The 16,266-nt window shown below is 38.1% G+C and overlaps 1 protein-coding gene across 1 annotated transcript; it reads left to right on the forward strand.

Annotated features, from left to right (window-relative positions):
* The first annotated feature begins 4,236 nt into the window (after window positions 1–4,236).
* On the forward strand, window positions 4,237–5,183 carry LOC105491680 (olfactory receptor 2B6-like). The gene has a single exon (XM_011758263.2). It carries the CDS (start codon window positions 4,245–4,247, stop codon window positions 5,181–5,183), a length of 939 nt encoding a protein of 312 aa, XP_011756565.1. The 5' UTR covers window positions 4,237–4,244.
* Window positions 5,184–16,266: the final 11,083 nt, after the last annotated feature.

Here is a 16,266-nt window from a genome sequence, read left to right on the forward strand (position 1 = left end):
CAACTTTTGCAACTCTCATGAAGAACTGGAATGTTCATGAATACCAAACAGACCAGGAGTTAACTGCATAAACTAAACTAAAAGAATAAACTAATCATTTTGACTTTGCTTAAAAAGTTGCTAATCCTTTGTTTTGTTTTCCAGAGTCAAGAAAACTTTTACTTTGAGCTATTTACAGTTTTTAGCAATTGAGTAAAGCATACTTCTGGGAAAAAAAAAAAAAATTGGAGCATATTTTTTTCTCTCTACCTGATTTCTCCAGAATTTGGAGACTATTTGTGAGTATTCTTAACTTATGGCAATATATTTATTTGCATAAGTGCAATAAGAATCTGTTTTCTTTTATAACAGGACACAATTGCAGAAATTGTTTTTTTTTACCAAGGCTTTGACTGGAATGGTGTGTTTTCCTTTAAGGAATGAAACTTGACTTATAGATCCAATAAAAACCCCTTGGGGAACTGACCTTCTACCTTGCCTACACAGTCCCTATACAGGGTTTCTGACCTGTGGTAAGTAAAGAATGTCATTTTCTAATAGTCCAAGGAGCCCTACGTTATGTTGGGACCCCGTGAGGAGAGAGATTTACTCAACTCATGGGTCTGGCACCTTAATAAAGTGGCTTTAAACATTTGTAGTTAAGTAGATCCCCATATAGTAAAATAGTGATGAAAAATTTCTTGAAGTATAAGATCCAAAAGACAGATAAAATCCCAAAGCTAAAAGAAATAAAATACAAGAATGACATGAGAAAAAAAAATGAGCTCTAAGAATAGAATTACAGAGCTTAAATATATTTCAAAATTAAATCACATTGATTAGTCATTCCCACTCTGATGTCTCCAGGGAAATGTCCAGAGAAATGGAGGAGCTCTGGGTAACCATCACTCACACACAAACTATACTTAATAAAGTTAATAAGATAACAAAATCCCAAATAATATGAATTTAATAAAATTGCAGAAGACAAACTGGAGTGAATATTGTCATTAAAGGTAGTTATAATTAGTTATAATTATGGAAGAATTCATGAAGGATCAAATCTAAAATTACTCTTTTAAAAATTGAAGGATGGTCCCTGGTAGAAAAAATATAAAAGGTGAACATAACAATGTTAAAGAAATAGATAGTAGGTATCTAACAGTGAAATTATTTAATAGTGTAATTTGCAATTCTCAGAATACAGGCATGCACCACATAATGACATTTTCATTTCATCAATGACTGACCACGTGTTCAACACTGGTCCCATAAGATTACAACAGAGCTAAAAAAATTCCTATTTCCTAATGACACTGTATCTATGATAATGTCATAATGTAACACATTACTCAGGTGTTTGCAGTGATGCTGGTGTAATCAAATCTGCACTGCCAGTTATATAAAAGAATAACACATACAATTGTGTGCAGTACATAATACTTGATGATGATAAACAAATACGTTACTGGTTTATATTTTTCCTGTACTATACTTTTTATGATTTTTATACTCCTACTTATTTTTAAAAAGTTAACAGTAAAACAGCCTCACACAAGTCTTTCAGCAAGTATACCAGAAGAAGATATTGTTATTATTATCATAGGAGATGACAGCTTCATGCATGTTATTGCCCCTGAAAACCTTCCAGTGGGACAAGGTGTGGAGTTGGAAGACAATGATATTGATGATCCTGACCTTGTGTAGGCCTGGGCTAATGTGTGTGTTTGTGTCTTCATTTTTAACAAAAAAGTTTAACAAGTTAAAAAAAAAAAAAGAAAAGAATTTATAGAATAAGGATATAGGCAAAGAACATACTTTTGTACAGCTGTATGTTTTAAGTGTTATTAAATACTCAAAAAGCTAAGGAAATTAAGAAGTTTATGAAGTAAAAATGTTCTAGTTAGCTAAAATGAATTTATTGTTAAAGAGAGAAAATGTTTTTTAGTAATTTTAGTGTAGGCTAAATGTAGTGTTTACAAAGTCTAAAGTAGTGTTCAGTAGTGGTCTAGGCCTTCACATTCACTCAGCACTCACTCACTCACTCACTCACCCAGAGCAACTTGAAGTCCTGCAAGCTCCATTCATGGTAAGTGCCCAATACAGGTATACCATTTTTTATCTTTTATACCATATTTTATTGTACTTTTTCTATGTTTATATATGCTTAATACATAAATACTTACCATTGTATTACAATTGTCTACAGTATTCAGTACAGTAACATGCTGCACAAGTTTGTAGCCTAGGAGCTATAGGCTGTATCATATAGCCTCAGTGTGTAGTAGGCTATACCACCTAGGTTTGTCTAAGTGCACTCTATTATGTTCCCACAATGACAAAACCACTTAACAATGCATTTCTCAGACTATATCGCTCTTGTTAGGCTATGTATGACTGTATTTATTTTGACATCAAATTAGTTTATATCATGCCTTTATTTCATCTTCCATTTCCAACACAGATTTTCATCTGAAAAAGCACTCAAGCCAAGACATATTTTTAAATTTGATGCACTCATACAACATCTTGATTAAATCAAGGTCAAATAATGTGAAAGGGGTCACCTCATTCAGGAACAACCCTCGTTTATAGTCTCAATATTTCATTACCTCATTTAAAGCAGCGATTACTTTTCAATCTTTAGAATGTTCTTAGTTATTAGCAGAGTATGGAAACAAATGATTAACAATATCTTAAAATATGGATACCAAAATTTTTGTTGTCATAGCATTGGGGGATGGATACTAAATGATTTAATGGTATAAAAAGCATATGGGGGTGTTTGACACAGAGGTTTCACTAAGGACTAGTTGGAAAGAGTATTATTATTGTTTTGCACACTTCTGGCCTAAGATAGCATATAATCAAAGGGCAACATTCACATGTTAGCCCTGAGTAGCTCTGTGTGACACCTCAGAGGATGACTTTGAAGATGTAATGAAGCAGAGAATGTGGAAGCTGTGCTTTATAAACTTATAAATGTAATCTGCTACCATGAAACAACTAATTGACTGGCAGAGTGACTCAGAATGTTGTTACGGAGATGCTATCTTAACTTTTTGACTGAATATTTCTCATCCTGCAGAGAATTGTGATCTCATAAAACACATGTCACCACTAAAAGCATATGAGCAAAAAATTAACTTTCTCAAAATACTGCTTCACTAAACTAGCTGATGTTGGTATATCAATGTACTTTTTAGCTGAAAAAAAAAAAAGGAAAGGTCTTGAAAGGTCGTGAAATAATTTCAGATTTGACTGTCTCTGAGCCTAAACCGGGACGTCGACTTTTGTCCTGACAGCAGTCACTTGGAACTAAAAGACATATTTGTAGTTATGTACAATCAGTAGGTCATGACAACAATCCAAACTCTTATACTAAAACAAGATGATAATCTCATTGAATAAAAATTTTTTTTCAAAATGAATGCTAGCTAAAATTTAACATAAAATATCAAATGCCCAAAGGTTGAACTAAATCATAATGAATAAAAGCCCAAGAATGCAAAACAAAATTCCTGAGCATAGGGAAACTTTGTCATTGTAGGTTAATTCTCTCAATTTATACTTGAGAAAACAGACAATAAAAGTATTTAATTTTCTTGTTCAGTTTCAAATCGCTGAGATAGATTTGTTTAATCCAAAAGCCTTCTTGCTTCCCTTGGAGATTATATATTATTCAACCAACTATTTGGAGCTGGACAACGCTATCTTGATTCATATGACTCCAGGTTTTCTCCTCCTTTTTCTCCTACCATTGCTACCTCAATATGTTTATTCTTCTTAACATTTCAGCAATGCCTTGCAGCAGGGTTTCTGAAAATGAATCATCCTGTTCCTCAGCCCCAGGACACATTTACTCTATCAGACACCTAAAGATAAGAAACAATAAATTTCATTCTAGCAACCTCCTCAGCTGATTTGTATGCAACTCAAAGTTTGAAAACTATACAGCCACTTTTACTTTGTATTTAATCTTCACCTCACTCAAGAATGATAGTTATTGTCAACCTTCTTACACAGAGGAAGAAATTCCATTTCAAAATGGTTGGGTTACTGGATTACGATAACTGCCTTTAATTTGTAGTGTCACGTAGGAAAATAAGATCACCTGATACCAGATGTTTTATGTTATTCTGACCCCAGTTTACTGCACCCTGTCATCTATAAGTAGATAATCAATGCATCACCATGTTTTGTCAATGCCCGTATCTCTAACTTCCTTGCCGCATCCCTACTACAGGTGAAACGAATTGAAGATAATGCCACTAATTAATGAAAGCCGTCCTGAAGAATTTATTCTGTTAGGCTTTGCAGACCGCCCTTGGCTAGAGCTTCCTCTGTTCACTAGTCTTCTTATAACGTACCCCATAGCCATGATGGGAAACGTCACAATCATTCTGGTGTCCAGGTTAGACTCTCGTCTTCACAGCCCCATGTATTTCTTCCTCGCCAACCTCTCCTTTTTGGACATGTGTTACACCACAAGCATTGTCCCTCAGATGCTGGTTAACCTGGGAAGCTCTAAGAAGACCATCAGCTATACGGGGTGTGCAGTTCAGCTTTATTTCTTTCACATAATGGGGGGCACAGAATGTTTGCTCTTGGCTCTCATGTCCTTCGATCGCTATGTGGCCATCTGCAGACCTCTTCACTACACCCTCATCATGAATCAGCGCATTTGTATCCTATTAGTTTCCACCGTGTGGCTAATTGGAATAACCTATGCTGTCTCAGAGACCACTGCTACATTACGGTTGCCACTGTGTGGTCTCAATAAGCTGGACCACTTAGTGTGTGAGATTCCTGTTCTGATAAAGAATGCCTGTGGTGAAAAAGGTTCTAACGAGCTCACGCTCTCTGTGGTATGCATTTTTATGTTAGCTGTTCCACTATGCTTAATTCTTGCTTCCTATGCTAGTATTGGACATGCTGTATTTAAGATCAAATCTTCTGAGGGAAGGAAAAAGGCCTTTGGGACCTGTTCCTCCCATCTCATTGTAGTTTTCTTATTTTATGGCCCAGCCATCAGCATGTACCTTCAGCCCCCGTCCTCCATCTCAAGGGATCAGCCCAAGTTCATGGCCCTCTTCTATGGAGTGGTGACTCCCACACTCAACCCCTTTATCTACACCCTGCGGAATAAGGATGTGAAGGGGGCATTATGCCACCTGGTGAGGAGCATTTTCAGCTTTAAGTGATAGTTGGTAGACATCAAATGAAATTATTGAACAATTAGAGTAGGTTGCTATGGTTTTCTCTAACAAATTCTTGTCTCATCATCAAATATCGGTTTACATGTTCTTGCAAAATATGTTATGTCTCTGAGACTCTTTGTAAACATGTTCAGCAAGGATTATATTTGGCTAGTATGCACATTATATTATGGAAATATATTAAAATAGTTCTATACTGGTTGGTACATATGGAGATAGTAACTGTGTTATGTAGAAAAAATATTAGTAAAATGAATTCATTAGTTCAAGCTAATTGTAAAAATAGTATGGCAACCACTCATCAATGAGCCTCTTGTCAGAGTCACCTGAGAAACATTCCATCACTCTCTGTGAGTTGTCCCAAGTTTAAATGGGCACTGTGGCTATACTGGGCATTCAATGGGAAGAACATTATACTTTGGAAGAATCATGAGTCTCATAAGTTTATCAACCCCAATTTATGTAGATACTATTGCTTCTCAAAAATTCAGTGTAATTCTTTTTTAACAAATAAATATGCAGTGATTTTGTATTTTAATTAAATAATTTATTATTAAATTTTGAAATGAGTGGAACAGTGGGACAAAAAGTATGAAAAAGTGTCTGACACTTTACTTTTACATACTACAATAAGAAGTCTTCGAATCAGTGAGATAACAAGAAAGTGACATTAGTAATGAAATACAACCTGGAAGCATTTCCGTGCACAATTTGGAACAGCCAGGAATGCCTTTTGGAACTGACTGTGTTAGAATCAGTATGAGAAAAAAAAATTTGCATTTCTGGAACAAAAGGAAACTTGATTACCTCCACAAACAATATAAGTGTATTTTTACTGATGTAAATGTTGAACAAAACCTGTATTATTAAAAGTTGAAAGTGCTAAAGCTTAGTTCTAGGACTCACACCCCAAAACTTAAAACTTTGTCATGAAATTAGTTACAATGTATAAGAGCAAATGAATAGATTTTATATTTACTTGGTGTTGAACTAATATGTTGAGAGTTCAACACCGTGTCGTGTAGTGAAGAAGTAAATACTTGTAAGAAAAACAAAAGATCATTTGGACTTTTCTGGCATAACTTCTGGTATGATCAAGATCTAAGTCAGTAATTGGAAGGAAAACCTCATGTTACTTCAAACAAGAATCAACTGCAAACCAGATACACTTGCTGAAAAATAACAGATCATCTGGTGCTGGTATGGATCCTCAAGTCATTGAACTTTTATATATTCAGTTTGGAAAAAAATTTAAGTAACTTTAAAATTGGCCTATTTCTGGTTGACTGCCAGAAAAAAATGTTTTCAAATTTTATACACATGCACACACAAACACATGACCTAATTCTGTAGTGTTAAACAATAGCTTTGATCATTTTTATTAGTTAAGATATCCTTTGTCTAACTTAGTCTTACATACAGAAGTATATAATAATTTCTAGTTTTGAGGGCAAAACCCAGAAAGATTTTTTTCAAAAGCTTTGCTATAAAAACTCATTACAGTTCATCTGACTCTTTCTCAAGTTATACTCTGTCCTTGGCTAATGTATATACTACCTTCAAGGCCTGTAAAAAATATTCATTCCAGAGGCATAAGTGAAATCTAGACACAGTGAAAAATCAGGATTTCCTAAGAATTATGTGCAAAAATCTCAGAATAAAGAATACTCAGAACAGTGGTCTGGAAAACCCACAGAAAGGTTTTATTTGGACTTTGCATTTCCAGGGAATATATACTGCTCAGTATGCTACGGCATGAAGGATACTTCAGTCAACTTCTGAAAAATTCTGTAGAAGAGAAGGGACACATTATACTTGAAAGAGAAAGCGTGCTCTACCTTTTGTGCAAAGCATGAGCAATTCTGAGATTGCCTTTCAAGGAAATTGATCTAAAGATTTTATTTCCCCCAAGCAAGTAGGCCTTTCCTAAATAACAAATGGAAGAAAACAAAGCATTTTAACCCTAGTTTTAAAGACACTAAAAATGTATTGGGGAAAATATTTAAGGTAGAACTCAGGAAGGTTTAACAGTGGCTTTCTCCATATTAGAGATGTTCTCAGATCTGCATAGCATAATAACTGCAAGGCACCAAGTGCTAACAGGGCCGGGCGCGGTGGCTCAAGCCTGTAATCCCAGCACTTTGGGAGGCCGAGACGGGCGGATCACGAGGTCAGGAGATCCAGACCATCCTGGCTAACACGGTGAAACCCCGTCTCTACTAAAAACTACAAAAAACAACTAGCCGGGCGAGGTGGCGGGCGCCTGTAGTCCCAGCTACCCGGGAGGCTGAGGCAGGAGAAGGGCGTGAACCCGGGAGGCGGAGCTTGCAATGAACTGAGATCCGGCCACTGCACTCCAGCCCGGGCGGCAGAGCGAGACTCCGTCTCATAAAAAAAAAAAAAAAAAAAAAAAGAAGTGCTAACACGCACCTTCAAGAATGTGCCTTTGGGATGAGTTCATGTCCTTTGCAGGGACATGGATGAAGCTGGAAACCATCATTCTGAGCAAACTGTCACAAAGGCAGAAAACCAAACACCACATGTTCTTGCTCACAGGTGGGAATTGAACAATGAGAACACTTGGACACAGGGCGGGGAACATCACACACCAGGGCCTGTAGTGGGGTAGGGGGCAGGAGAAGGAATAACATTAGGAGAAATACCTAATGTAAATGACAAGTTAATGGGTGCAACAAACCAACATGGCACATATATACCTATGTAACAAACCTGAACGTTGTGCACATGTACCCTAGAACTTAAAGAATAATAAAAATAATAATGTAGACATAAAAGCAAAAAAAAAAAAAGGAATGTGCCTTTGGAATGAAAAAAGAAAACTAATTAAAGTACTCAAAGAAGAATTAAATTAAAAATATTTTCAAAAGGCAAGTAAAAATTGTAATATTTAATAGGAGTATATAGTAAGACATCACTGGCTGAGGAAATATCATAATCATAATCAAAAAGTTATGTTAAAAAGGAGAACTCACAACTATTAAAAAGCTGCCATGAGTCAGTAAAAGTGTTAAACACATTTTATGTGTGGTCTTATTTAATCTTTCAATAATCCTTTAAGGTATGTATTAGCCACATTTAATAGATAATGAAAATGTGGTTCACTAATTATTGAGCTTGCATAGTGTATGTCAGAACTGGAATTTGAAAGCTTTCAAATGCCAAAAATTCATACTTTTTCCACCTTATAACAAACTACTTGCAAAAATGATGGAAATTTAAAATTATACATTCAAAATCATGAAGAATTCAATGTTTCCATCTGAAATCACATGGGGCAATATGGAAGACTGAAAGGAGGATATATGTTGAACTAGAACCAGGAACCAGAACCAAGACTGATATTAAAGAATGTGTGTTTCTATAGGAGATGAGAACTTGAAGGATTTTAAACCCTGAGACTATTTAAGACCTTTATTTTATGACTACATTTAGCAAAGTAGAAAACCATTTGGAGTAGAAAAACACGGGAAATTAGTTAAGTGTACTGCAACAATCTATGCAATAGATAATGAGGCTCTCTAGTAGGATAAGAGAAGTAAAAATGAAAAAGATGGGGAAAGTGTGAGAGATTAACATAGGAGGTTAACTTGGAAATTTTTCATTGTGTGTCCTCTGGGAAAGAGATGAGCCAAAGACAGTGGTGTTGATGTTTTAAGTCTGCAGGATTGAGCAGAAGGTGTAGATTATTTCAACGACTTTAATATCAAGGAAAGTAGTTTTTGAAACAGAAGTTAAAAGGACTCCAGAAAAACTGAAGTCAAATTCCGTGGAAGATGTTACTAATTATCTACAAGAAGAAATAGACATCAATTGGCCAGGAGCAGTGGCCCACGCCTATAATCTCAGCATTTTGGGAGGCCGAAGTGAGCAGATCACCTGAGGTCAGGAGTTCAAGACCAGCCTGGCCAACATGGTAAAACCCCGTCTCTACTAAAAATACAAAAATTAGCCAGGTGTGGTGGCATGCACCTGTGGTCCCAGCTACTTGGGAGGCTGAGGCACAAGAATGGTTTCAACCTGGGAAGTGCAGGTTAAAGTGAGTGGAGATTGTGCCACTGCACTCCAGCTTGGGCAACAGAATGAGACTCCCATCTCAAAAAAAAAAAAAAAAGAGTTGTGCACATGTACCCTAGAACTTAAAGTATAATTTAGAAAAAAGTCATTAATTGCAAAAAGAGAATTAATTGTTATCAAAAAATTTTATTTATAAAGGATAAATCTAAATGAATTTTTAGCATTTCATTTTTGGAGACATTAAAGGAATCCAACATTTAACATCATGTTATATTAAGATAAAGGGTTTATGCATACCATACTTAGTATAATATATAATATACATTTTAACAAGAATTAATATTGGAAAGTGGACAACAGTAGTTTCTGCAGACACTTCTAAGTCTTAGAGTGCGTAATCCCCTTTCCCCAGAAAAACTCTTCAAAGTAAAATCATAGTATTTATGAGAAACACTGATAAGTGTCCAATTTAAGGTTGTTTTAATATATGGGATATGTTGTCTGCATTAGGATAGTGAGAAGCCAGGGCTCAGTGGGCAATAGGGAGGATTCAAATGTTTTGGCAGAGAAACTGCTTTAAAATTTGCTTCTGGAATTTCTTATCTTGCTATGATTCCAGTATCCTCCCACTGAGCAAACAGTAGAGTTAACTGCACCGTGGGGACATCACCTCCTTCCATCCCAGGGGATTCGTTATCTCAGATTGCAAATTCTTAAATGCAGCAAATCCTCTAAACATTTCTTTCTTGAATCCGTAGAAGCTATTTTGCTAGAAAAAGTACCAACTAATGACTGAATCTGAGTTCACTAAGTGACTGTTAGGCAAATGGGCACATCTGACAGGTCACATTATAAGGCTATTAATATGTAATTTTGACTGGTCATCTATGTACATCAACAGCTTTGTTAGTGTAAAGGTATTGTGTGGCTTTTCTATATGAACTAATGAATATGTTAACATAAATTATTTTCTGATTAATACATTCAATTTGCATGAGCACAATTCTTGGTATGAACATTATATCATATTATAATTAAGATTGTATTTTAAAATTCATAATTGGCAAGAAATGACTAGGTTGTCTTTTCTATTTGAGAGAACTATCCAAAAAAAAAGTCTTTAAATATTTAAATGATAGTCAGTATACCAAGTACTTTAACAAACATCTTGCCTGAAACAAAGATTTTACGGCTGAAGGAAAAAAGTTTGAGATGCATTCCTTTTAAAATATTTATAATAAAGGATTTTCACATGATCTATTGTCTATGAAACTCCTTTGAATAGTTCTATCTATGCATTTAACTATGCCTTTAACATAAAGTTGCTACTGAATTATTCATTGTTTTAATTACTATCTTAAAAAATCTGAAAATGGAACATACTAAAATGCTTTTGAACTCATTATTTGGCTGTAGTCAATTGTCAGCTCTTATTAGCAGTAATTTATAACCTGATTTTTTTGTGATCCTATTCCAAAATGGTTCTATTGGTGAAAATGGCATAGACTTTTGTTCTACCCCTTTTGTTTTGCATTAACTGTGAAAATCAAAAATCAAATATTATCTTCTCTTTTCCACTGTCCTTCTGCCTAAAATATGCTTTCCTTTCTTTCTGGCTGAAATGTTGCAGGACCATTTTATTTTACTTTATTTAGTTCCGTTTTCCTTTTACTTCACATATAATTGTACATACCTATGAGACACGATGTGATGTTTTGATACACATATACAATGTGGAGAGACCAAATTAGGGTAATTAGCATATTCATCTCCTTGAATATTTATCGATTCTTTGTGATGAGATCATTCAAAATCCTCTTTTCTGCCTATTTTGATATTTTGATGTTCTGCCTATTTTATTATCGTTAACAACAGTCACGCTACGGTGCAATGAAACACTACAACTTATTCATCCTAACTCTAACTTTGTATCCATTGATCATACTCTCCTCACTCCCCTCTTCACGCTACCCTATCCAGCTCCTCTGGTAACCACTCTTCTACTCTCTACTTCCATGAGATCAACTTTTTTAGGTAATAGGACCATTTTAAATAGGCATATTATACTTTGCTACTATTAACCTAGAAGCTGGAGTAGAGACTTTATCTTTTAGTAGCGTAATGAAGTCATGAACAAAAATTCAGTATAGTTCATTGCACTAGCTGATTTAGAAGGTTCTGGGATGTATTTTGACTAATGGGAAAACCGAAGTACCACTTGATCCCAATACATCTCTCAATTTTCTCTGTGATTCACATTCAATTATTCCTGATATGAGATCGATTTCCCTGCCTCAATGCTTATTACTAACCTGTGCTGTTGCTGATACCAAGACACTCAGAGAGTTTCATTCTCCCTCATCCTCTGACGAGTTTCCATTTACATGATCTGTGAGTGTCTGTGTGTGAAGGGGTTGAGGAAGCGGTGTTAACCTTCCCCAGGGAGATCCCCCTGCCAGGTAACACATTTATAGGGGGCATGGAGTCTCTTGTAGCTAGGATCCCAGAGGTCTATGACAAGAGTGAGCTGTCCCGCAGTTCCCTCATTCACCAATTTTCCAGGAGCCATCCCACCTGCAGAGTTCCCAGCTTTCTGTCTCTACAGCCTTAGCTTCAGCTTTGCCTCTTCACACTCAGCATTTTCTTTCCTAAGTTCTGTCCAATTTATGCTGATTTACTCAATAATTTGGTCTCTTTCAGTGAAAGCGGTGCTTCCTGGCTGCATCTAGTTGGACATCTTGTTCCTTTCCATCTGGGTAATACATTTTTCATACATGCTTTGTTTTGACATAATTTTAGCCTTACTGAAAAGTTGCAAAGATGGCATGGAGAATTCTCAAATACCCCTCACCCAGTTTCACTTTCCCTTAATGTTACATTTCTCTGGTTTATTTTTCAAAATCAGGAAACTAACATTGGTATGTTACGATCACCAAAACTCCAGACTATCTTTGGATTTCAGCAGGATTTTCTTTAATGTTCTTTTTTTGTTGCAAAATTCAATCCAGAACACTCCATTGCATTTAGTTGACATGTTTCAGTTTCCTGAATCTGTTTTCTTGTTTTTCATGATATTGATAATTTTGAGTACTGCTCAGGTATGTTGTAAAATGCACTTCAATCATGGTTTGTCTGATATTTTCTCATGATTATGTTATGGGATCCTTGGGGTATCGCTTCACCAACAAAAACCTCTGTCACTAGTGGCACCTATGCCCAAGTTTTCCTCAGGTCCGCTGGCCCACTCAGCCTGGCAGGCTGTGCTCAGCTCACACTACCAGCCTGGATCCCATACCTGCCAAAGGCAAGTGGAGCAGCGAGGCATGTATGAGCAAGAAAGTGTGGGGTCCAGCTACTGCACACAGCCAGGCATGCTTGCTGTGGCAGGGCAGGCAATTCCAGGCACCAACACAGGCGCCAGCTCCCTGCAAGGCTGCAGCTGGACCAGGTGTGCTGCAAGCAGCTTCCATGGCTGATGCTGCGGAATGCAGTGGTGCCCAGAAACTTAGCGATGCCAGGAACCACAGAGCCCAAAGAGGGTGTCACAGCCCTGGCTCAGGGAGCTCTTAGGTCTGGGCTCCCTAAAGGGCAGCAGCCCTTCACTCCTTTTTGTTGCCTGCAATGTGGTGAGTGAGGAAAGGGCATATTTCAGCCCTATTCGTGTGACGGCTCTTTCAGCCACGCCATTCGGTGGGCCCCAAGTTCTTGTCCTGCACTCAGGAAGAATGAGGTATGCGGAAAGTGGAAGGTGAGTTAGGTGAAGAGGAGCTTTTCTGAGCAATATAATAGCTCAGAGGAGACACGTAGTGGGTAGCTCCTCTCCACAGCCAGGGTGTCCTGACCAGTGTTCAGCTCTCAGCAGAGAGGAGACCCTGAGGTGGATAGCTCCTTTCACAGCTGGTCGTACCATTGCCTTTTCAGTCCTCAGCAGAGAGGAGACCTTGGGTAGGTAGCTCCTCTCTGCAGCTGGTTGTCTTGTCATCTTTTTTAATCTGGCTGAGTCCGGGAGTCAGAGGAGAGGAAGTAGGTGCTGATTGGCCCTTGGGCAACCATGGGCAGGCCCAGAAAAAGCATCATAAATTCCCACTCCAGTCTGCGAGACTAGCAGCCCGGCTCTCAGACTTCAACCTTCCCTGAGTTGAAGGCGGGGCCTCACCAGAGACCCATCCCTCTCTGTCCAGAAGCCTGTCTGCCTCCTGCCACTGTTCATGGCACCCAGGCTGTTCCTGCCAAGGGGCACCTGCAGGCCAGGGCCAAGCTTCCCTCAGTACCTCCCCAGCCTCCCTTCCTTGCTTACTGGTGCCCAAAGTCCAGAGGGGGGCTGAGGTAGCAGGAGGCTGCTGTGTCAGCAATGCCCCAAGCATGCACACACCAGGCCAGGTTGCAAAAGCACCAGGGTTCAACCTCAACTCTGCTCCAAGATCAGAGCTGGTGCCGGGAGCAGGCAGAGGCCAGGCAGCAGGAGCAGGCACCTCTGAACCTGCACGGGGGCAAGGGACCTTTCCCGGGCCCCCAAAAGTGTGGAGATGCCCGGATCCACAGCCACAGCTTGGGCACCTGAAACTGCACCCAGGAGGGCAGGGCTCCTGGCACCAAGAGCACAGGGATGCCCAGGTTTGTAGCCACAGCTTGAGCAGCTGCAGCTGCACCAAGGACGGTGGGGCTTCTGCCCTCTCCCGACCTCAAGAGCACAGGGATACCTGGGTCCACAGCCACAGCTGGGCAGCTGCAACTGAGCCTGGGGAGCGCAAGGCTCCTGCCTGCCAATTCATAAGGGGTGGGGGCTTCCCCTTGTTCCCAGCTCTTGCGGGTTCCATCCAACGCACAGCCCCACCTGCACCTCTCCCACTGCAGCCAGCGTCGTGGCAGCAGCCACTGCACACAGGCCGCAGCTGCCATCAGTTGCACTGGATCTTTGAATTTTTGAAGAGGTGACCACAGAGGTAAAGTGCCCTTTTTTATCCCATCAGAGCCGAGGGTACATAATATCTACATGGCATCACTGATGGTGCTGAGTTTAATCACTTGCTTAAGGTAGTGTTTGCACTAAATAAAACTTAAACTTACAGTTGTTACCTTTCCATACTCTATTCCTTGGAATACAGTCACTGAGTCCAGCCTACACTTAGTGAAGGAGATCATGAGCTCCACCCCGGAAAGTGGGGACTATTAATAGACTAGTAAGGAAGATTTCTCTCTTCTTCTCCGTTTATGTATTTATTCAGTCATTTATTTGTAACAGTATGGACAGTTACTTTTTATACTTCAGGTTATAATCCAGTGATATTTTATTTATTTTGTTGTTGAAAGTGCTCCAGCTTTCCCCATTGAGAGCTCTTTCAAGCTGGCTGCTGGGTCCCTTGGACAGGTCTTCATCCTTTTGTTATCCTTTTCTCTTTAGGGCCCCTCCTTGATTTCCGGTATTACTGGTTCTTCTCCTCCAGGCTTATCTTATATATTTTTTCACCAGCCTTAGAAATATCTTAGAATCAGACATTTCCCTAAGGATCTCTGGTTCTTTTCACTGGAAAATGGCATTAGAAAACATTATCTGAGTGTGACATGTGCACATTGCTGTGAGGGTAACGTTGTTTCTAGGCTATTTCACCAGAAAGGGCGAGGCAATGTGTGTCTACACAGTAAGCCCTGAACACACACATATCTGTGATTGTTTCTATATTTGTCCATCTGTGTGTGTGTCCACGTGTATTTGTGCTTGTGTTTAAATATGAGGTCATAGTGATAACTGACTGTGACACAGTCCCTCATGATCATTCTGGCCTTCCTTTCTTGTTTATCTGTAACTTCTCATACCAACAGTGAGAAACCTGGATGCCACTGTTCATCTTTTAACATTTTTGTTCAACACTAGTATGCGTGTGAAGCAATTACAAAATTAGCTGTACCCACATGAGAAAAAAAATTACCATTTAGAATACAGTATTTATGCACAGGACACTTTTCTCTTTAGCCTGACATTTTTTAATCAAAATATTATTTCTCAAAATAACCAAGGTCAGTATTTACTTCTTCTCTACCCTTTTCAGGGTTGTTAGTTTACACATTTATATAAAGTGGATTGATTTGTCACTGTCTGCATACCTTTCCAGGAGCTTCCTGCATCTTGGTGATATTTTTGCTTGTTTATTTGCATGTATTTGAGTGCAATTTTGTGATACACTTCTTGGGGATTAACAAATCATAGACTTGTGTATTACTAGTGCAGTACCATACAAGATAACTCCATCATTTAAAATGTCCCCTGTGTGTATTCTTTGTAATCAATTAATCTCCCCTACACGAAGCCCTGGATACCACTGGTGTGTTTCCATCCCAACAGGTTTTTTTTACCAGATGTCTCAAGAATGAAATCATACAATATTCAGACTTTGAAGCCTGACTTCATTCATTTACTAAAATACACTTAAGGTATATTCGTGTTGTTGCATGTATGAGTAGCTCATTCCGTCCCATTGGTCAATAGTATTCATTGATCAATCAATTTCCACACAATCATAGATCATTGTGTGGATATACCCAAGATTGTCTTTCCCCTGTTGAAGGGCATGGGTGGCTTACAGTTTTGAGTAATTATGAATAAAACTGATATAAACATTTGCATACAAATTTTTACATGGACGTAAGATTTAATTCACTGGGGTAAATACTTAGGAACAAGATTGTTAAGTCATATGGCAAGACTCTATTAAACTTTATAAAAATTGCCAAATGGACAAATTAGTTGCACCATTTTGCATTTCTACCAAATCAAAGAGAGTTTCCCTCACTTTGCATTCTTTCTAGCATTTATTATTTTCAGTGCTTTTGTTTTAGTGACAAAGGAATTGGTAAGAATTTATTTTCAATATTGTTATATGAGTATTTTCATAATACTTTAATTTTGTATCTCGGTTTACAAAGCCTTAATATTGACTGTGTAGCTTTTTATAGGAAAAAATACTCACATCTGGACTTTCATATAGATTTTCTTAAATCGAAGAGACTTCCTTCAGTCAAGTTAACTGTAAATCAA

Source organism: Macaca nemestrina, chromosome 5, assembly GCF_043159975.1.
Source record: "Macaca nemestrina isolate mMacNem1 chromosome 5, mMacNem.hap1, whole genome shotgun sequence".
In the NCBI taxonomy this organism is placed as follows: Eukaryota; Metazoa; Chordata; class Mammalia; order Primates; family Cercopithecidae; genus Macaca; species Macaca nemestrina.

What these genes read in the sequence shown, in the direction of transcription:
- LOC105491680 (XM_011758263.2), top strand. Translation starts at nt 4,245, where the DNA reads ATGCCACTAATTAATGAAAGCCGTCCTGAAGAATTTATTCTGTTAGGC.